The following is a 21,787-nucleotide window of genomic DNA, read 5'->3' on the forward strand; positions in this document are numbered from 1 at the left end:
ACCTTCACATTCGCGTCCTCCCCTTTGCGGACGCGAAGAACAAAACCTCACACTCAGAAAACACTATTCGCGAACGCGAGGGCCCACTCGCGAACGCGAAAGAGAAAATCAGAAAAATGCAGCAGCAGATATCAGCAATCTCACCAAGGCCAAAAATGATCCGTTAACCATCCAAAACTCACCCGAGCCCCTCGGGACCTCAACCAAATATACCAACAAGTCCTAAAATATCATACGGACTTAGTCGAACCCTCAAATCACCTCAAACAATGCTAAAACCATAAATTACACCCCAATTTAAGCCTAATGAACTTTGAAATTTCTAGTTTCTACAAACGACTCCAGAACCTATCAATTCACGTCCGATTGACCTCAAATTTTGCACACAAGTCATAAATGACATAACGGATGTATTCAAATTTTCAGAATTGGATTCCGACCCCGATATCAAAAAGTCAACCCCAGGTCAAACTTCCCAAAAATTCAACTTTCGGCATTTCAAGCATAATTCCTCTACGGACCTCCAAATAATATTCCGGACATGTTTCTAAGTCCAAAATCACCATACGGAGCTATTGAAATTATCAAAATTCAAATTCGATGTCGTTTACACATAGGTCCATATCCAGTCCACTTTTCTAACTTAAATTTTCAATTATGAGACTAAGTATCTCATTTCACTCTGAATTCCTTCCGGACCCGAACCCACTAACCCGGTAAGTCATAAAATAACTATAAAGCATAAATTGAGCAGTAAATGGGGATCGGGGTTATAATACTCAAAACGACCGATCGAGTCGTTACAAACATATTAAAATGTAAGGATAATGTAAATATTTTTTAGGCCATTAATATATGCTATAAGTTAAATCCTAAAACTGTAAGTTACTATTTTCACGGTCTACCAATTTTACCATCAATGGTGTAGTAGTAGTAGTAGTGATCCAAAGATGGAGATTTAGTCAAAACTCCCTCATTTTCTTCCTTATTCATTAATCTTCCCTTTTCTCACGCTCTTCCTTTCCTTCTTAACTCCCCAAAAAACTTTCATCTCTCTCTCATTTGTAAACTTGAAATACTGTACTCTATTTTAATTTGGCATTTCACCATTTGAAGATCTCTATCATATTCCTTTTCATCCTAGCTTTTTCTTGATTGTTAGAATTGAAAATGGCATCCCAAAAAGAGAGAGAAACTCATGTTTACATGGCCAAACTCGCTGAACAAGCTGAGCGTTATGATGGTTTCATTTCTTTCCCTCTTCAATTCTTTCTTTAATTCAGTTTGCTTAGTTATCTATACTTGCATTAATATTTTTTGTACCTTAGACGGATTCATGATTTAAAGCGTAATACGTGCAATTGCTAATATTTGCATTTTAAGACTTTATATTTTCTTTGAAGTTTTTTATATACATATTGTACGTGCACCTATTGTTTGTATGCTAGATTCAATTGCATCTTTGTATTGGTAATTTCTGTGATACAAGATTTGGGAAATGGGGTATAAGGGGTACATGTGCATGCGAGCAAAAAAATATACTCACTCGTGGTACATGCACCAAATCAATAAATGCATGACATGACATGTGTCTTTTACATAAAATTAATTTCTTATTTCATGGTTAATTAATGTACTGCACCTTCTTTTTGTTGGTACACATTGATCAATAGTGGTTGTTTGAGGTTATATAATCCAAATATAAAATGTGGAACACAGTGAACATTTAATGGAATAGAGTTTCTTGCCTTTTCATTGGAATTATGCTTCTGGCTAAAGGTTGAAATTCTCATCAATTTGGAATAATCCTTCTGGCTAAAGATTGAAATATCTCATTAAGTGTTATCAAAGGCGTGCTTAAGCTCTAAAGCGAGGCTCAAAACATGTTGAGCGCTTCTCCTCATCTTATCTTATCTCTTAAATGGAATGTATGAATCTTGACTTTTCATTGGTTTGATTTCACAGAAATGGTTGAGAGTATGAAAAAAGTTGCAAAACTTGATGTGGAATTGACAGTAGAGGAAAGGAACTTGCTTTCTGTTGGTTACAAGAATGTCATTGGAGCTCGAAGAGCTTCATGGCGAATTATGTCATCCATTGAACAGAAAGAAGAATCGAAAGGGAACGAACAAAATGTCAAGCTGATAAAAGGCTACCGTCAAAAGGTAGAGGAAGAGCTCTCCAAGATTTGCTCTGACATTCTTGAAATCATTGACAAACATCTTATTCCATCTGCTGGTACTGGTGAAGCTACTGTCTTCTATTACAAAATGTAAGTCAAAATTTCCTATAACCTTGATAACTTTCTCGAAGGGTGAGTCATGAAGTTAAACTCCCTTTTGCCTTTGCACTCGAGGGTCAATCTCCCTTTGGCCCGAGTAAACCTCTTGTAAGATACCTATCTATACCGAAAGAGATCTATCCATGAATCGGCCTAGACTATCTTCTATCCTGATAGATATGTCCCTATGAACGACTACGCCGCTCTTTATATGTTTTGGCCACGTCTTTTTCCACTCCGAAGAAGAAGGTTTGGATCTTTCAATTTATGTCGTGAGGTATATGACCTATGTTAGGTCCATAAGATACCACAGCTTTTGGTGTTCTATGATTCACCTCTGAATAATGAGTAGGTAGTTCAATCCTTTTTAGTTTGACCCTTTTAGCACTCGAGGGCCAATCTCTGTTCGGCTTGCGTAATCTTTTGCCCACTCTTATGATACCTTTTGAGAGGCCTAAGAAGGCGGAATCAGGATTTGAAGTTTATGGGTTCGAAAATCTAGCACTTTTAAGTTATTGAGTTCTAAAATAATAATTTAAAGTGACTAGGTTCGGTCAAACCTGTCAGTGCTAGCTCCCCATCTCTACGCCTTATAGTAACTGTCTACCCGAGATTGCCCCTTGGCCTTTAGTTTCTGACACAAGGTTAGAATTCTAACCGTTCCAGAAAGGTATCTCACTGATGGCTCGGGCCCCGGGAAGAGCAGCTGTTCCAAATCAAACTCTTTCAGTTTTTGGCATATTTATGATAGATTTTAAGTCTGACTTTTACCTCTGTGGTTCAGGAAAGGTGACTATTACCGTTATCTTGCTGAGTTCAAGACTGATTCTGAAAGGAAAGAGGCTGCAGAACAGTCATTGAAGGGCTATGAGGCAAGTTAATTTCTTCTTCTGTTCTAACTGAAACTGTACGATTAGTCGATTAAACGCTGCACATTATTTAGAGCAGCACTTGATTTTGCATCCCTTTACTCCTTTTCAGGCTGCTACTGCAACTGCAAACACTGATCTCTCTTCAACACATCCGATCCGGCTTGGTCTTGCTTTGAACTTCTCTGTTTTCTACTATGAGATCATGAACTCCCCGGAAAGGTAGCATTTCATAACCAATTTATTCTTGAAAACATATGATATGATAAGATGATGTAGATTAGGGCAGCCCGGTGCACTAAGCTCCCGCTATGCGCGGGGTCCGAGGAAGGGCTGGACCATAAGAGTCTATTGTATGAAGTCTCACCCTGCATTTCTGCAAGAGGTTGTTTCAACGGCTCGTACCCGTGACCTTCTGATCATATCAACTTTATCAGTTACGCTAAGGCTCCCCTTCGATAAGATGATGTAGATTGACAATTCAATTTTGCAGGGCTTGTCACTTGGCTAAACAAGCTTTTGATGAGGCAATAGCTGAGTTAGACACTTTAAGTGAAGAATCATACAAGGACAGTACCTTAATCATGCAGCTGTTGAGAGACAATCTCACACTATGGACCTCTGATTTGCCTGAAGATGGAGGTAGTTCTATTATCCAAATAAGAGATTTAGAATGTAGTCCATACCATATCAAGCATAACTCACACATCATACAACAACAAACTAAGTGAAATCCTACAAGTAGGGTCTGGGAAGGGTAGCGTGTATGCAGACCTTTCCGCTACCTTGAAAGGGCAGAGTTGCTGCTTCCGCTAGACTCTCGGCAACTCACACGTCATACATCTTCAAATTCTTTGAGGTCTATGTGATATAGAACTATTTCTACTATAACCATGAAAGTATAGTAATGCAAACTGGGGAATATGTAGGCTTTACTATATGGTTGAAGCAGAATCTAGTAACTTTGGGCCAAATCCTAAATATATAGTAAGAATTTCACTAAATATGTACAGAAAAAAATTAAATTCGTAACTCAATTACTAGATTTGAAATTGTTGTCCTATAATTCAGAAACCACCTTTGATTGCAAGAAGGATATAAGTCAGGGGCGAAACTACAGCCTATCAAGGGTAATCAATTCACCACCCTTCGTCGAAAAATTACATTGCGTATATAGGTAAAATATTAAGTTTTAGAGGTATATAACATATATTGAACATACTTTATCGGAAAATTTTTTCACTTCTTTCAAATTTGAACACCCTTGTGAAAATTCCTGGCTTCGCCACTGATATAAGTTATATACACTGACAGTGTAAATATCCTTCACACTATCAGGGTAGTTTAGCCTCTTTAATGCAGGGTAAGTACCATTTTCATTAAGCTACTTACTTATTAATGCGTATTATAGAGATTTACTTGTAATTACCTCAGAAATGACCTGATTTAGTAAATATTCTTTACGCCGTCAGTACATAGAACTCTTTTGGAAACAATACTCAAGATGACTTTTTGTACAGGTGAAGAGAATGTGAAGGCTGATGAACCAAAAGTTGCTGAACCAAAATCTGCAGATGCCAAAGCTGCTGAAACTGAAGTGAGTTATTAACTTGACCTATTTCCGTTTTAAAGTTTACATTATTTGACTCTACTAACAAAAAATTCTATTTTTCTTGGCATCATTACAGGAGGCATCAAAAGCTAAGCAATAGTCGATACGCGCAACAAATTACTACAGAATTTTATTTTATTTTTTCATCTTTGCAAGACACAACTGCTTGCATAATTTTGCAATGGCCTCATCAGAAGAAGATGCAATTCATCAGCTGCTCTTTTTAACTAGTTTTGAGACTTATTCCTTGCTTTTTTTGTTGTTGAACTACTCTTGTTGTTAATTATGGAAGAGTTACGAATCTAAACTGCGGGCATGTTTTGTATTAATTAATATTTTTTTAATATATTTGAGCCTTTGTTATATCCTTGCTTTTGTCAAGGAGCAAGATAATGACTTGAAAATATGGATTCTTACTTTCACTATATCGAACGGAAATGAATGCTAAATATTTTGATACCTATCATTCCATTTACTCTCTTACTAGTTGACTGTTTCTTTAGAATAAAACAACATTGACAAATCCTCGTGGGGTGGGGTGGGGTATGTGGAGGGTGTGTATGCATAGCTTACCCTTATCTTAAGAAGGTAGAGAGGCTATTTCTGATAGACCTTATAAGTAAAGATACAAAAAAAAGCAGTAGCAACAGACCATAACATCAACATGATAACAAGAAAACCAAAGCGAAAAAGGATAGTCCGGTTTTGTTGACTGAAAAATCAGAGCAGTTGTTTTCCTCTGTAACATTCTTGATTCACCGTTTTGGTTTTCCAGTTTTATCTACCTGTTAATATGAATGCCTTCAGCCACGAAATTAGAGGAGGACTATTTCCATGGTTGAGATTCCATTTTTGGGGTTTTTATTACATTTCCTGAATTCCTGAAAACTAGAGATGACCAATTGCCCACTGTACTTTCTTGAGGACTTCAAGCGTTCAACGATCTTAAGATATTCGAGATCAACCATTTGTAGATCTTTCAGATCAAGCCTTGCTACTTGAACTTCATTCTCTTTCTTTTTCTTTTTTTTTTGAAATAATAATGGTGGTGTCTGATTAGTTTGTGCGTAACTTTGACTAATTTTCCAAATATTTATTACCTCCATTAGTACTGGAACCTATGCCAACCAAAGCTTAGGAAAATGAGAAAAGTGCACCTAGTTTCGTCTCTACTGAAAATGCCAGTACCATACAGTTGCTTCAAAGCGAACACGATGCTCCTTGGTCAGATGGCCAAGATATTGGTGAATACATAATTGAGAAAATAATACATATAATCACACGAAAACCATGAAAGTCAGTTGCTCAGACCTTGGTTCCCTCGTAATTCCACGCTCTTCAACCCCCAAGTCATCCCTTTGGGGCACTCAGAAATTGTGCCACATGAACATGAAGCTATTTAAACATCTTAGGGAAAGGAACAATGGCTGAACTAACAATGCTTTATACTAGTAGAAATAAGCTCTCTAGCCATTGTACATTTTTGCATTATGCAAATAGAATAAACTAATTACATACCGATTTATTCAGTAATCTTGATCAGTCAGACTCCTTAAGTGGTCACATTTATCCAGAAAATCTCTTAGCATAGGGAATTTTGATGCTTCACAACATCTCCAAGTACAGAAGGGGGGGGGGGGGGAGTCTCAAAGAGAAAATATGTAAAAAGATCAACTGTCTGTATTAGGAAAGCTGAAATCAATTCTCAGCATGCATAAATTTCAGTAAGGTTTAGAATTTGCCAATTTAAGAAGATTCAAGAAAAGAGTACCAGATTGATTATGGCAACAAAAACAAAAAGAATTTAACCATTCTGATACTACTATACAAGAATTGCCAGAGGTGAAGTCCAAAATCCATATCGATTTCAAACTCGTTCAAGATTCTTCCTTCGAGAAATAACTCTCTGGCAACGAAAATTCTTCCTCTTGATTTAGGATTTCTGCATCCTCGTCATCTGGTTTCTGAAATTAGTTAAAACGGACATCAGAGTAAGAACACTCATCCCTCGTAACTCCAAGAAGAATTTGCCCCACAAATCAAGATTCTATCCTATGAAATAGAGATAACTAAGCCTACATTGAAGGTCCTATAATATATACGACGACAACTACAACAAACTCAGTGGATTCCCACAAGTGGGGTATGGGGTATAGGGAGGGGAGGGCGTACACAAACCTTACCCCTACTCTGGGCAGGCAGAGAGGCTATTTCCGTTAGACTCTGAAGGTCCTATGATATATAATTGAAAAATATAGTAATATAAGCAGCTTATTCAAAATGTGCACTACATAACTCCTAAGGTAAATTATGCAGTCAAACAAATTCTCTTTGAAGTATTTCAATCTCTTTCCTTCCTGGTTAAATATCAATAGGATGTCTGTCGTATAGGGCCAGAATTTAGCAACAAACTGAAGAGATCTGTCTCCTTGATGTCGCTTTCAATGTCCTAATCTTAGTCTCTTGGAGAAAACTGGACCAACTATGATATATTAAGAAGAAACTCAAATTACAACTTAAAGAACAGTGTGCAAATATGTGGCTCAGTGCGTCCACTTTGACCCTGCTAATCATAGAGCACGAAGAATGGCTTTATTTATATGTAACTTCTCCTGCTACAACGAGCAGCCTTTCAAAGTCAAATACTGAATAACAGGAAAGTTATGACAATTGAAGTCAAATAGAAAGCAAACCAATAATACATACCACCATTTCCAAGTTGTAGAAGCGATCCAGCAGCTTCAAAACATCATCAGGAGCAAACTGCCTATTGAAGCTGTGACAATAAATTCATTGTTGAAAGACAAAAGATAGAGTCACATAAAGTTTATACCAAACGCCTCACACTCTCTATCTACATGTGTGTGTGCATGCGTGCGCATGTGTGTGTGTGTGTGTTTTTGGGGGGGGGGGGGGGGGGGTAAGTATGTTAATTTCACATGTGCCTCATTTTTCTTATTTCTTTTCTGAGAGTGCAGCATGACCTAAGTTCATTAACAAGCCTAAATGAAGAGAGTTAATAAAAGAAAAGGACAAAAAGTAGCCTAGTAACCTTCTACGCAGATATTCTGTTAAGCCGTAAAGGACAAAATGACGATGTATGCCTGCAATAAGAATCAAGGTGAACATGTTAAAAGCAGCTAGCAAAATTTAATGCAAGCTACTCTGCCCTTTCCACACCTTCCATTCTTTTGCCCTTCAGAAACTTTTTTTAAAAAAAACATCCAAGAATATTCTTATGATTACAGCTACTTTTTCTTCTCTATCACTACATTTTTACGATTTCAACGGTTATATTGTAATAGATATAGTATCAATTATTGTGACAGTGATAATTAAATTAAAAGATATTCCTACTTAGCTAAATCGCTCTCTGTTACAGATAGCGTAATCTCGCAGCCAAATAGCATGAAAGTAATTAATTCTGTACAGGCTAGGTATAGAGCAATAATTACTAAGAATCTTGCAACATCAGGAAACACTGAGATGATATCCAAGTATATGATCCAGCCAGATATTAGATCAAAGTTAAGAATCATGTAAGCAAGGTAACTATGATACTACAAAGTCAAACGCTTCAATCAAATTAAGCTTTGAAAACAACTATGCAGCTCCATCTTTATGCGAGCATGTAGAGGAATTTCCTACCTAGCTCCAATTATTTTATGTTACTTTGTTTATAATCTACCTATCTCCAGTTATACCTAGCTCCATTTATACACAGGCATGCTGCATATACTTTCTTTTTTTTGAGTAATGTAAAATTTTATTAACAGAATAGCACCCAGAAAGTGCTATACTATTACGAAAAAAGGGGGTGACTACAACTCTATTTAATAGCACGCTACATATACTTAGGCACCATTTGGTTGGCCAAATTAGCAAACTAATCTCTGCATCAAGTATAACGAAGTTTGGTTGGGGCACATAAGAAAAAATAATATGTGTATAACTAATGCATGAAGTAATATAGGGTTTAGTTGTTGCTATTAAGTTTAGTATCCATATGCCTTTATGTGGGAATATATTTATTATTTATGCGGGCCATAATGTAGAATAAGAACACGTGAAATAGAAATACGTGGATAAAATTATTTAAAGACAAAAATATCCTTAAAACTAGGTAGTTCATCGGTTATCCACTGCATAACAATTCGTATATTGCTATTCACGGGAAGAATATTGTGTCATCTTCAATCCCGGCATATTTCGAATGCTGGAAGCATCGATTTTTAATTTCATTAAGACTTGATAGTTCAGAAGAGCAATTAATTTGATCAGAATAGTAGAATGGAACGCAATAAAGGAATTAAATACTCCTTTCTTTTCCAATCGCCTCACATAGACAGACATTGGGCGAGCTTCTTGAGATTCTCAATCACTCTTTTTAATGGGAAGGAGTAGTGCGGGAAGAGAGTGAGACCAAGTCGAGCCACTAGTAGAGGAAGCCCTTCCCACGTATTCTAGTTGAATACGATTAAATGGATGCAATATCAACTAGAGAGATCAACATGCGCCTTTGAGTTGAGGCTGCTGGTGGCATAGAACGAACTAATCAACGACCGGGAGCAACCTGAATGGAATTGTTACTTCCCAAAAATCTTGCTTTAAAATCAAAGAAAGAAGGTCTATGTTGCCACGGCATAACAACCTACATTATTATTTACTACATAAGCAGAGCTCTAAGTATAACGGTAAAAATTGTGCGCTAAGGTGCGCAATGCATTAAATTTCTTCAAACCATAGTAATCAAAGCACCTCAATTTCCATAGACCTTCAATATGTTCCAGATTATACCACAAGTTCTTATCCACCACATTTTACTTCTGAATTAGACAAACTATGATAAAGTTGCCACCTTTCAGCTTTAATAACAAAAACACACCAAGACATAAGGCAATTAATTGAAGAGGATACATATAAAATGTGTAATGACAGATAAAAAGTGACAAATTATACCTCTCAATTTGGCAGGGGGATAGATTTCAAGAGCCTCCAGCAATCTTATCTCCAATTCCACCTGTGATTGCTCCTATAGCTCGAAAATAAACATGCTCAGAAAAGAAACAAAATAATTGATAAACCACGGTAGACAAAGTTACGTGATAACTGTGCTAGGGAGAGGTAGCAGATACGTGGTGTAATAATCGAGTTGCGCGCAAGCGGGTCCGGACACCACCGTCATTAAAAAAAAGTTTCATATAGCTGACCCCAACTAGTTTACAATTAATAAATTATACTATAATCTAAGACATAACATACATATGATACATACACAACCATGTCACAGCAAAGAATAATAAATAATTAAAAAACAATGAAGAAAAAGGATACCTTACGAAGAGCAGAAGAGGGAGGTTTACAAGGAGAATGTACGGACATGCCATCTTGTTCGTCATGCTCTCCTCCTTCTTCTACTTCCTCTTCTTCTTCTTCTTCTACTGTTTCCTTTTTCATTTCCTCTTCTTTCTTGCCTTTCCCACTTGCCCCAGTGTTCTGCCCCATTACTTTTTTTTTTTTTTTGGTTCTTCGCTCTTGGGGTTTTATGGGTGTGGGGAATTTATCACAGAATGATGCATGAAAGATTGGATTTTGATGTAATCGTTTGTTTCTTGAAAGGGGTTTTGATCAATTTTTGTTGAGAAAAGCTCGGTATTCTCAGTTTGATTTTAGAATCAAGATTCTATTGGGCTGGTTTTTTTGGGGTTTTGAATGTGGAGAATGGTAAAATTAACCCAAGTAGTAACTCAGCATCAGTTTAAACTAAAAATAATCGATGAATGTATAATATATGTATAATTTATATATTATATGTGTATAATCAATACATAATGTACCAAGATGGTTAGAGAAAGTAAATAATGAATATGGCCAGCTATTTGTGTAAAAATTTCTTTTGAATGTCAAAATAATATGGGCTAGCCATTTTCAGACTGGTAATTAGAAAATAGTCAATATTTGTAAAGTTATTAAAAAATACTTACTATTTTATGCCGAGATAAAATCTGGATAAAAATATCCTAGCTGAAACACGAAAAGTTCCAGCGTAATATGCTGGATTATAGAGCTCATGCGTATAAACTTCCATCATATTATGTTATAATCTCAAATGTAAAAATTATGAATTCCAGCATATTATGCTAGAAATTTTTCCAGATTTTTAAAGGTGTTTTATTCAAATTTTATATTTACATAAAAAAAAGTAATTAAATTTCGATTATTTTTGAAATTGTAGCTAATTTTCAATTAACAGTTGTAAATCGTGCGAGTTTTTGATTATTTCTTTTTCCGTTTTGAATTGGAAAAGTTTTGGACTACAGAATGCAGAAAATTTAAACGTCAAATAAAATTAATATTTCTAAATTAAAGGAATTATTTGATCAGTCGTAAGAGGATATAGATATATCTATTTTGTAAAATTAAATAAGTATTTGCACTTTTTTGTTCCAATTATAACTCCAATTAATAAATCTTCATTATAGTAAGTTTATTCCAATTTCCTTTATTCAAAATATTTCTTAAAGAAAGAAAGCTCATGTGCGAACCATGTGACCTGCACCCCCTTTTCTTCACGGAGGGGATACCCTGTTATTTCAAGTTTTCACATAGAACCTGCCACCCATTGGCGTATGCAACGTAGAACCTATGGTTAAACTGAACTTATAGCTTTCGTTTATATCCTATATTTTTACCTAAAAAATCATCAAATATGTATAAATAATAAATTTTGAGTCCATTAAATTAGATGAGATACGATAAAATTGCAAATCTGAACCCATAAAGTTAAATCTTGGATCTGCCTCTGTTGCCACCCGTTCAGAAGCCATAAGTAGAGTGTCTTCAACTACGTGAACAAGATAACTTTCAAAAGTACCATGGTGGGCGGAGTTACTCGAAGCATATGCTGGTAAAAGTAGGACGTATCCACTAGAATAGTTGGGATATGCATAGATTGGCTCAGACATCACGGTTAAAAAAAACAAAAATTATAGTTTTAACATGTACTTAAGTTAATTTAAGAAAATATGCACTCAAGGATGCTTGCACCTTTTGCAGATTCAGGAAGAAACCTAGAGTGCCTAATAGGTCCATTTCTGCAAGAAATTCGGTCACTTTCAAAAGTGTTTTAGTCCAAAAATTAGCCTTGAACTTAACAGTTAAAGGAATCAGACTCCGAAAGTCAAAAATACGTATGCTCAAAAGGAAAAAAGAAAAAAATCAAAAGTGTTTAGGCAACCTTGGTTAAGTGTAAAAAACTTTGGCCCTTAGCCTTGGCTGTCCGTGCAAATACATCATATGCAAACATATGTTCAGAAAAATAGGCACATTAGCACAGCCAAAACTGACAGAAAGCTGATATTGAATGGAGAAATCTGTCTTCTGGTATTACAAAAACTTCCCCTTTTTTTGTGGCTAGAATGGCAAGACAACAACGACAACAACAATAACAAAAAAAAACCATTGTAATCCCACATGTGGAGTCTGGAAAGGGTAGTGTATACGCAGACTTTACCCATACCCTGTAAAGGTAGAGAGGTTGTTTCCGATAGACCCTCGGCTCAAGGAACAGTGAAAATAAAGTAACAAGCAGTAGCAACAAAAGTTAAGAACCAAAAATGGTAACCAAAATCAGATAAGAGTATCGATTATGGAGAATTGAAAACAAGAATGAAGCAGAAAATTGTATTTGATGCAAACTGCTTCAGCATGAAAAGTGCCTACAGTTTATTCACAATGAGCTGAATATCTCATTGCATTAGCAAAATTGCCTGTCTTTACGCTTCCTAATGGGTGAAAAAAGAATACATAAATATGTTAAAACAAGAACCTTCTAACCAGACACCATCCTCCACAGCTTAATACTAACCAGAACTAAATAATTTACAGCCACTGCTTAAAGGATCGCCCGAGGCATATGAGATGCAACACTACTAAACTTTGTGAACACCTACATCAGCACTCAGGTGTTCCACTAGCAGAGGCAAGCTAGAAGAAGAGGAAAAAGAGTCCAACATTCTAATCCCAGCAAGTTTCTTCAGCAAAGAGCCGAGAAACCGTGTCGACTATGCATGCAATCTCTGATTCACCTCAGCACCATCTAACCAGCGTATTCCGTGCTGTATTGAAGATCAAAAAGCATGTTCCGTCGATTCTCTGTGCCCAGTCGGATGTTAAACTTTTTGGCCAAGTCCTCGACTAGATCATCAGACTCATAATCCATCTCTCGAGTACATCGCCTTCGGATCTTTTTCAGCATCTCCTTGGAAGGTTTATACTGCGCATGCACCTGCACATGAAACAATAGTATAATTCGTTAGCTAAAATGAAAAGCGGGCTCATTTTCTTCACTGACGATTGCAGGGGTCTGGGAGAGTGAAAGCTTTTACCATCTCATCAACTACTGAAATTGCAGCTTTCGGTTCTCGCTTAATAAGATGAGCATCAACAAGTAGAGAATATGTCATTTCATTTGGCTTCACGCCTAAATCCATGAAGTGCTCATAGACTTTTGTTGCTTCATCTCTCTGCAACAAGAAAAGATACTTTGTCAATAATCATATAATCGTGCATCGCATGCAAATGTGCACTCCCATTATTTGTACATCTTAAGACTGCTAGCAGAGGATTCTATCACCATACAAATGAAAGAATGTAGTTCCGACGTTTTATTAATAACAGAACTTGGGATAATGACCTTCACAGATTATTATAATGACCTTCAGATCTCACATTCATTTCTATTTACCTTGCCAAGTTTCGCAAATGCATATATCAGAGCATTGTATGAATGGATATCTGGGACTAATCCAAAAGAGGATTCAATTGCAGCAAATGTCTGATAAGCACGATCAATATCCCATATATTGGCACAACCTAGAATTACACAATTGAGGGCAGCAACAGACTTGTAAGGGGGGTCTGCTCGGCTCAAATTCTCCAGCTGATAGTAAACCTGAAATCTGTAGAGGTCAGCAGCGATACAAAGTGCAAGGCCACCATATAGAGAACATCTGACTGACTTAAGTAGGTGCAGCAAAATGCTAAGCTGTGAGATATGCAAAGTTGGGAATTAGACGATCAATTTATTCCCTAATTTCAGCATGTCTTAGAAGAAGCTAAGAAAAAGGGGAGAGTGCTGAAAAAATATGAAGAATGCAGCAGGATGAACATTTAAACATCAGTAGCAGAAATTTTCAGACCTACTTCACACGTGTTGAGATACTTGATTAATAAAACTTGACGCAAACCAATATTAGGCAGGGTATACTTGAAGAGAAAGAACATACAGAGTCCAAAGTGACAAAACCATTCCTGCAACAAGCAACAGCCAGTGGATTCAAGGTGGTAAACGGAGAAAATAGTTCTGCACTCTCTTCTTTAGAACTACCATAAGCTTTCTCAAACTCATGCAGGGTAGCAAAAGCATTCTGCAATTGCCCCAAAGAAGCGTGGGCATATATCTTCGCAAGGAAAGATTCAGGGTTAGGGGCCCTCATTTGCCGTAGTGAGCGCTTAAGGACTTCCCAAGCACCATTAAGGAGTTTAGCATTGTAGGTTCTACCAGCAGTTCCAAGTGCAGCCACAAGCAGTCCTTCATCAACAGAGAGCGAAACAGGGGGCCTCACACTCTCACCTCTAACAACCCATTTCACAAAGAACTCCAAGGAAGAAAAAGCTAGTTCATTATTATCTGCCTGTAGTGCAACATCAGCAAGGTGTGTGCACATGTTCCAAGGCGGCAATAGGCCTTTGTTCTGGTCTGTTTTCTGGCAAAATCCACAAAAGCGGCATCAGAGACTAAAATATATTTTAAAAAAGGTGAAGCTTCATGGTAAGAATTATCTCAACAAAGGCATACATACCTTGCATTTCTCTATTATCGACACCAATATATCCAGCCTGTTGTTGAAGACACAGCTTCGCACACACTCATTAAATACATTCATGGACAGCTTATACCCAGATTTCAAGGCTGAATCAACATATTTCAAGGCATCATCAATAAGGTCTGCTTTAAACAGTAAGCCCATAACCAAGTCATATGACTCATCATCAGGCAAAGCTTCTTTATACTCTTTTCCAGTCTGAATCATCCTGGCATAAGTATGACACAAGAAATCTATCAAATAGCATTAATGCATGACAGAGTACTTACATGCATGGTGAAAATACACAGTGAGCTGTGGCAATCAGACCACGCTCAATAAACACCATTAGGTTGCCCTTAACACTTAGTAAACATACTATCCAACACAAACGACAGAAGCAATAGAATGAAGGAATAACCAAACTGAGAGAAAGGAAGCTTAAAAGCGACAAAGCGGAGCAAAGACATGGCAGACATTACTTCTAAGCAAGAAATTAAAGGGGAGAAAAACCCAAATAACAAACCTGATCAGAAGCTTGGCTACAAAAAAAAATATTGAAACCAGCTAACTCAATTCATTTTAGAGGCAGTAACATCTCTTCTTCTGGCAACTTTAAATGTTTCATTATTTTGGAGGGCAAAATATAGGAGAGAGATTTTGCAATGGCGCCCGAATGTGTTGCAATTCGCAAGACCAGTTAAATCCGGAAACATATCCCTGAGACATCACGGGCAAGAACAAGAAACAATTTGATTTGAAGCTCCCTGCTTTGCTTTCACATTCATAGGACCGCAAATGTCCAAATCAATTAATTGCAATGAAAATTCGCTCTTGATGCCTTTTCCAAATGGTTTTCCTGTAGCTTTTCCACCTAGACAATGTTCACAAGTGGACTCATCCACATGTTAAATTTAGCTGGTAAACCTTTTTTTGCTAGCCTTTGCATACGCCGTGGACCCATATGACCAAGTCTAGCATGTCAAATTCTCAAATCATCCTTATGATTACGTGAGAAAGCTAACGTGGATAGCTAACATTCAGATTAAAGGAACAGAAAGTATCTTATTCGACTCATTGTGAGGTGCTTTCTTAGGCTTAGTACAATCACTAGCATAATGACCCTTTTTGATCGCATAGCGACCCTTTTTATCACAATTGAAACATTTCAGTTTAGTCATAGTTTTATTTCTTTCACACTTTCTATCGCCTTGTTGGTTATCATTTTAGGTTTCTTGTCCGGCCCAACCTTGCCTTTCGTAAATCAATAGAATATCTCATTAGATTTGAAAACAAATTACCAAATAGAAGTATTCAACAAATATTTTTGTTTCACAATTAAATAGACAGTATATACACAAATATATACATAAATGGAAAAACTTCAAATCTCTTTTTAGATATACTTATATATATGAATAGGATATCTTGTTGAGATCTTAAAACATAATTTTCATCTTTTTAAGAACAAATCAAGGAGAAAATCATCATAAATACCTAATTTCACTTTAAAAATAAGATATTTATTTTTTGTATATATATAGAGAGAGAGTGACAGAGACAAACAGATATGTTCTCTGCATCATATGTAATTTTCGGCTTTATTGAAGCTATCGAGAGATTACCAAATGCTGGCAGTGACGAAGGTTACCAACTTTCGGTGGACACGACTTACTTAGCTTACTAAACTAGCAACAGCAGAGTAAGCTCCCATATCCATGAAGGAATGCTTTCCGACAGAGGAAAACTTTTTGTTGCTAAGCTTGCAGTTAAAGAGTAAGATGCAAGAAATATTCTCAAAAGAGCTTCTTCAAAATTTCGTTATCTTCCTTAAGATAGAAATCTGAATCGCTAACAACGGAATATTTCAGAATCAATAGGCTCATTTTCTTTCTTTCTCTTGTCAACTAGGAAAGGTTCCTCATTTTTTATTTTGGATAAATATCGCTGAAAATAATCAAGACGGAATTAATTATTTCATAATAGTATTAGTTACAAGAAAATTATTTTCAATATCCAAAAATAATTCTAAAATAATGAAATATCAACCACGAGTGGGCATCACCGAGCAACCAGCCTTGTCATCGTCTTCGCCAAGCAGCTCAAACACGACCCATTTGCTTAGAAATGGGTCCATCGTGACCCAATTTATATTTTTCTCCATTTTTTGCCACTTTGATCCAGTTAAAACACAAATTTTTTTCTCAAACATATTTTAGGATTAATTTCAAGCATTAATTGCTCACAAAATCATCAAATATTTCTCAAGACAGGTAGGGCTGATTTTTTGGCCAAAACCCACAAGTTTTGACCAAATCTCTCCAATTAAAACATCGAATTTATGTACTAAACTTATTTTAGGATTCATTTGGATCATCAAATTCAAGCAAAACCGTTCAAATAGTGATCCATAAGATAAAGTAAATGATTATATTTTTCTTAACCAACCCGAATAGATTCTTTTGGCGGTGGTTTGACCAATTGAACTTCAATCCCAGGGAAATACGAGATGTAGCAGAAATTTGATTCTTTTTTTATCTCCAGATCGGGTATTTTTGAAGTACAAAGAGGGTTATATCATCTCATGGAGGATTGGCAAAATATTGGGCTTAGCCCGATTTGAACAAGCGTAGACATATTGCCAACGAATATACCGTCAGTCCTAATTAACCGCTCTGGCATCGACCCAGAAAGAATCAATTTTAGATTTATTGGCTTCCTTAAAATCCAATCAAATCCAATCTTTAAAATTCAATAACTCACAAACACATGGCCGAAAACTATGATCTGTATATCGTTGTAAAGATCTCGATGAGCTCTACGATAACCCTAAGATTTCATGACAAAACTAAGCAAATGAAGACATGAAATAATGCAATGTAGTTTCGAGATTAGCACATAAAAATCCTAAAATTCATGTATTGCATATAAATCATGTAAACAACCGAAAGGCAAGCTATGGTTATGATACAAACGAAGGATTTCAAGTAAAAAAACTAGTCAAAAGATTTACAAGTTTTTCGTGGCAGATGCAAATCCTTAGCAAATATAACTTGAAATACTAATTATTAGGGATCAACACAAAACAGATGAATCCCTTGGTTTTCACAACCTAATTACCCCCTTAGATGCAAAGAGTATTTCATCATAAACCCTAGTCTATCTCTTAATGGAAGAAACCTATTTTCCAACATCCATAGTGGTATATTTATAGGCAAGTTATGATTTAGGTGAAGGATTAGCTAATAACCAATAAGCTAATCAACACCCCTTATAGGTGAACTAGGCCCAATAATATTTTCTAACACCAACAAGAGGAACAAACAAAAGCCCTAAGGTTTCAAACCAAAATTGCTAAAAATATCACATGAATTAATAGCAAGAAATTGGCTGGATTAACAAATCCTAAACCTTAGTAAAAAGGCATTTTGATTCTAATATTGAAAAATACTATTAGGCCTAGTACATCCATAAAGGGTGCTAATTAGCTTATTGGGCCATTAGGTAATCTTCCACCTAAACCCTAATTAATTGCCTATAAATACACCACTATGGGTGTTGAGAAAACATGCTCTGTACATTAAGAGATAGGCGACTAAGCTTTTGAAGAGAAAAAAATACTATTCTCACCTAGAGGGCATTTAGGCTATGGAAATAGAAAGCTCATTCGCTTTGTTGAGGATTCCCAACGACAGGTACTTCTAGTCATGGTTGCAAGAGATCATCCTTCCTCCAGAAAAAAACTTGTAAGTCTCCTAAACAAGTTTTTTACATAATTCCTTCATTGGTATAAGATTCATAAGCTTGTTTCTTTAGTCCTTTACATGAGTTTTGTGCAATATGTAATGTTTAGAGCTTTTATTTATGTGTTAATACTAAAACTTATTGCATTATCTCACGTTTGAATTTGCATGATTTTTGCATGAAACCTTAGGAATTTTGTGGAGTTTGTCGAGATTATTTTGTAAGTAATTGAATTTTAAAGTTTTGAGGTTTTATTATCACAAATTTAATCCTAAAAATTCAATAATTCGAGTTTTGTGCAATTTTTGTACATACTTTTGTACACTTTTTATTACGTAGATCAAGGGACTCAATTCAAATGCCTATGGTGTCTGAATATCATTCGTACAACATTATCCTATGAGATAAAGACATACGCTCCATGGGAAAACGGAGAGAATGTTGTAGCACATGTTTCACACCATGTGTGAAAATATCGACCAAAAGAGTTAACATGTATCTTATCTCGACTTATTGTTGTGTGAGACCCTTGCGAGTACCGTCATGACTCCTATCAATTGCATAAAGATATTATTTTGCACTAGACTAACTTACGTCTCTATCCTTCATCCAATGAACAAAAATTACGATCACAAAAGCTAATCCCATAGGCAAATACCTTTACTATGAAAACCTAAAAGCAAAATACCATAACAGTCTTGGCTCAAGTGATATGGTCACAACTGTCTTCATCGCTTAAGCCTAGAAACGAAGCGCAAAACATGTTGAGCACTTCGCCTTGATTGGCGGACACTTCATTGTCTTCATTAAGTCGCTAAGGCATACTTTTCCTTGTCAATGAGCATAATCCTGAAGATGCAACACTAAACACTTGATATTTCACTTTATCATAATTTTTTTCAATTTCTTTGTCCATATATTTGGTTTCATGCTTCTAATCAGTGTTTTAAAAGGCGTTTTCAAGGCGAGCCCCAGGGCGATCCTTGAGGCGAGGCGCACCAAAAATGCCCCGAGGCAATGGTGTGGGACGAAAGGCTCAAGAGGCGTACGCCCAGCAATTCGGGATGTACGCTCGGGCGTTTGAGGCGCATTTTTTGTAGTGAGGTAAGCCCCCAGAGACTTTTTCAAATTAAAACAAATTTTGTTGAATAAGTTCTTCATATAATACCTAAATTCTCAAAAGTCAGCTTGTAATTACTCAAAAGTTTAAAAAAGAAACTGAAATGTATTAAATTTAAAAGTCAAGACCTTTTTTATTGATTGAAGCCCTAATTTATGGTCTTTCCCAATTCTTTATCTTGTCCGCTAGTCTGCTACTATTTCCCAAAAGCAACAAATAGTAAAAAACAATTACAAATACAAAGTGAACTCCATTCTCCTTCATGGCAGCAAGTTCAAAGTTCAAATTGCAGGTTAGTCATCCTTTCTATTCCTCCATGTAGAAAACTTTATTCTTTTCGACTCAAGTTACTTGTGCTTGTAAGTAGCGTATAATAGATTATTTTGACTAATGTTTTGTGGGGATGGAGCACATCTATATATATTTTTCACATATTTATAGTTTTCATCAATTTTTATGCAATTTTACCTATTTATAAATATTTACTATAATTATATTATTTTATAAAATATTAAAAATTAAATACCATGGGGCTTACGCTTCGTGCCTCGGGGCTTACGTCTCGCTGAGGCATATGTAAAACGCCTCGCTTTACGCCCACGCTTTTTAAAACACTGCTTATAATATTAGTCTTGGACTACACAAACATATTTGTATTTTTTTCTCCATTTGCACCTTTTTTCATTAAAGCTCGTGCTTTATTTGCGCTTTATGCTTAAAGCCCCAACGAACCTTAGAGTTTTTTTGCGTTTTTCGCCTTTGATAACAGTGCCTATCACTGAGCTAAAAGGGTCACAACTCTTCTCTGCAAAATATACTTATAAAAGAAGTTGTTCTCTGCAAAATATTTACATGACTCATAAATTCCACATCTTTTCCATCTGTGAATATACAGGTACCAAAAGTTTCAACTTCCTAGTCCCCGCCTTTGAAAAATATAACAAAGGCTGAGATTGCAATTTAAAATAAATGAACACTAAAAAAAGAAAAAGGGATCTCCACAATTACAACAAAGGTTTAATCTTTATAAACTCAGGTTATTATATGCGTGGATTGTAAAATTAGATAATTTTTTAAAAGGTAAATAATAAACTCAGAAAATGAGGGAAGTAACCTGCTACAACAAAAGTCAACTACTTCAAATGCCAATAACATTAGTAAAAAACTACACTTTAGTACATGCAGCTTAAATATGGGTCAATTGGTTTTGTGGCTCATTATAACTTCATTTTAGGTTTATGTCAAATCTCCCAAAAGATCTTTATTTTTACATGTAATAGATTTTAAAATGAAACACATCATATCTTTACCGGTCTTTTTTTCTTTTTCATCTATTCAAATTGTAAATGGTTATGTTGAATCATTTTCAACAATTCAAAGATAAAAAAATTCTATTAAATACGAACCTTTCGAGCAATTTGACAGCTTTATCAACCCAAGACAATGGTTCCCCAGATTGATACATAGCTTTCAAGATCAAATTATGCGACGCGGTATTAGCAACAAGCCCATATTCCTCCATTTGACTAGCTAATCCCAACAAATCATCAGCAGTAGCACCCATCATCAAGTTAGCCCTCAAATAATGATTAAATAGATTAGCATCAGGCTTATTGGGCTTCCCATTTCGATCCAAAGATCTAATCCAAAGCTCAAACAGCTGCTTCATATCCTCCCACCGTTGTGTCGTCATCCAATCAGCAAAAAGGTTCATTAAACCTTGCACATCAAGTGTTTGTGAAATTGCCTGAATGCGTGCAGCTGGTGATTGGCGAAGGAATGGTAGTGGGACGACTGAGGAGGAGGAGGGTATGGTGGATGCAAATGGGGACCGCCAGTTTTCATTGTAAAGTGGGCTGCCGGAGGATGGGTTTGGGGGTAATGGGGTAGTGTTGACTTCCGGCGGAGTTCCGGCGAGTTGAGGTTCTTGTGAGAGGAAAGGAACGGTGGTGATTGATCTGTAGTTTGTTAAAGTTCTGATCAACGGTCGTGATCGAGTGAGGAGTGTCATTGTAAGTGTTAGTTTTGGGGAATATTTGCTAGGGTTTAAGGATGTTACTGGGAAATGTTGAAGAGAGAAAGGTTATAAGGGGTGTTGTTGTTATTATCTAAAAGTTGAGGGGTAATTTTGTGTAACATAGATCTATGGGTTTATTGCATATTCGAATTGTTTTGGGCTGGTTTTGTTATAAATTGGGCGTGTCTGGGTTTCAAATTATTGGACCGATAAGATATGAAATACTTATGGGCTTCAAAAAGGCATATGCAACTGAATGAAGAGATTGGAGAATAAAG

The 21,787-nt window shown here is 36.2% G+C and overlaps 3 protein-coding genes across 3 annotated transcripts; 1 reads left to right on the top strand and 2 right to left on the bottom strand.

Annotated features, from left to right (window-relative positions):
• The first annotated feature begins 1,057 nt into the window (after nt 1–1,057).
• LOC104115793 (14-3-3-like protein GF14 iota) lies at nt 1,058–5,125 on the top strand. The gene is made up of 7 exons (XM_009626498.4): nt 1,058–1,243; nt 1,966–2,272; nt 3,066–3,153; nt 3,263–3,372; nt 3,644–3,792; nt 4,671–4,747; nt 4,839–5,125. Exons 1-7 carry the CDS (start codon nt 1,171–1,173, stop codon nt 4,860–4,862), a joined length of 828 nt encoding a protein of 275 aa, XP_009624793.1. The 5' UTR covers nt 1,058–1,170; the 3' UTR covers nt 4,863–5,125.
• A 1,297-nt stretch (nt 5,126–6,422) lies between these two features.
• Nucleotides 6,423–10,450, bottom strand: LOC104115794 (uncharacterized). Its single transcript, XM_009626499.4, has 5 exons — nt 10,097–10,450; nt 9,722–9,794; nt 7,815–7,866; nt 7,469–7,538; nt 6,423–6,726 (listed from the first exon to the last, which is right to left on the bottom strand). The coding sequence occupies exons 1-5, from the start codon at nt 10,265–10,267 to the stop codon at nt 6,640–6,642; spliced, it is 453 nt and encodes a 150-aa protein (XP_009624794.1). The 5' UTR covers nt 10,268–10,450; the 3' UTR covers nt 6,423–6,639.
• Nucleotides 10,451–12,379: 1,929 nt separating this feature from the next.
• Nucleotides 12,380–21,570, bottom strand: LOC104115796 (pentatricopeptide repeat-containing protein At1g26460, mitochondrial). The gene is made up of 6 exons (XM_009626500.4): nt 20,899–21,570; nt 14,626–14,857; nt 14,050–14,529; nt 13,509–13,715; nt 13,150–13,287; nt 12,380–13,049 (listed from the first exon to the last, which is right to left on the bottom strand). The coding sequence occupies exons 1-6, from the start codon at nt 21,501–21,503 to the stop codon at nt 12,861–12,863; spliced, it is 1,851 nt and encodes a 616-aa protein (XP_009624795.1). The 5' UTR covers nt 21,504–21,570; the 3' UTR covers nt 12,380–12,860.
• Between the last annotated feature and the right edge of the window lie 217 nt (nt 21,571–21,787).

Source organism: Nicotiana tomentosiformis, chromosome 10 (assembly GCF_000390325.3).
Source record: "Nicotiana tomentosiformis chromosome 10, ASM39032v3, whole genome shotgun sequence".
Taxonomy (NCBI): domain Eukaryota; kingdom Viridiplantae; phylum Streptophyta; class Magnoliopsida; order Solanales; family Solanaceae; genus Nicotiana; species Nicotiana tomentosiformis.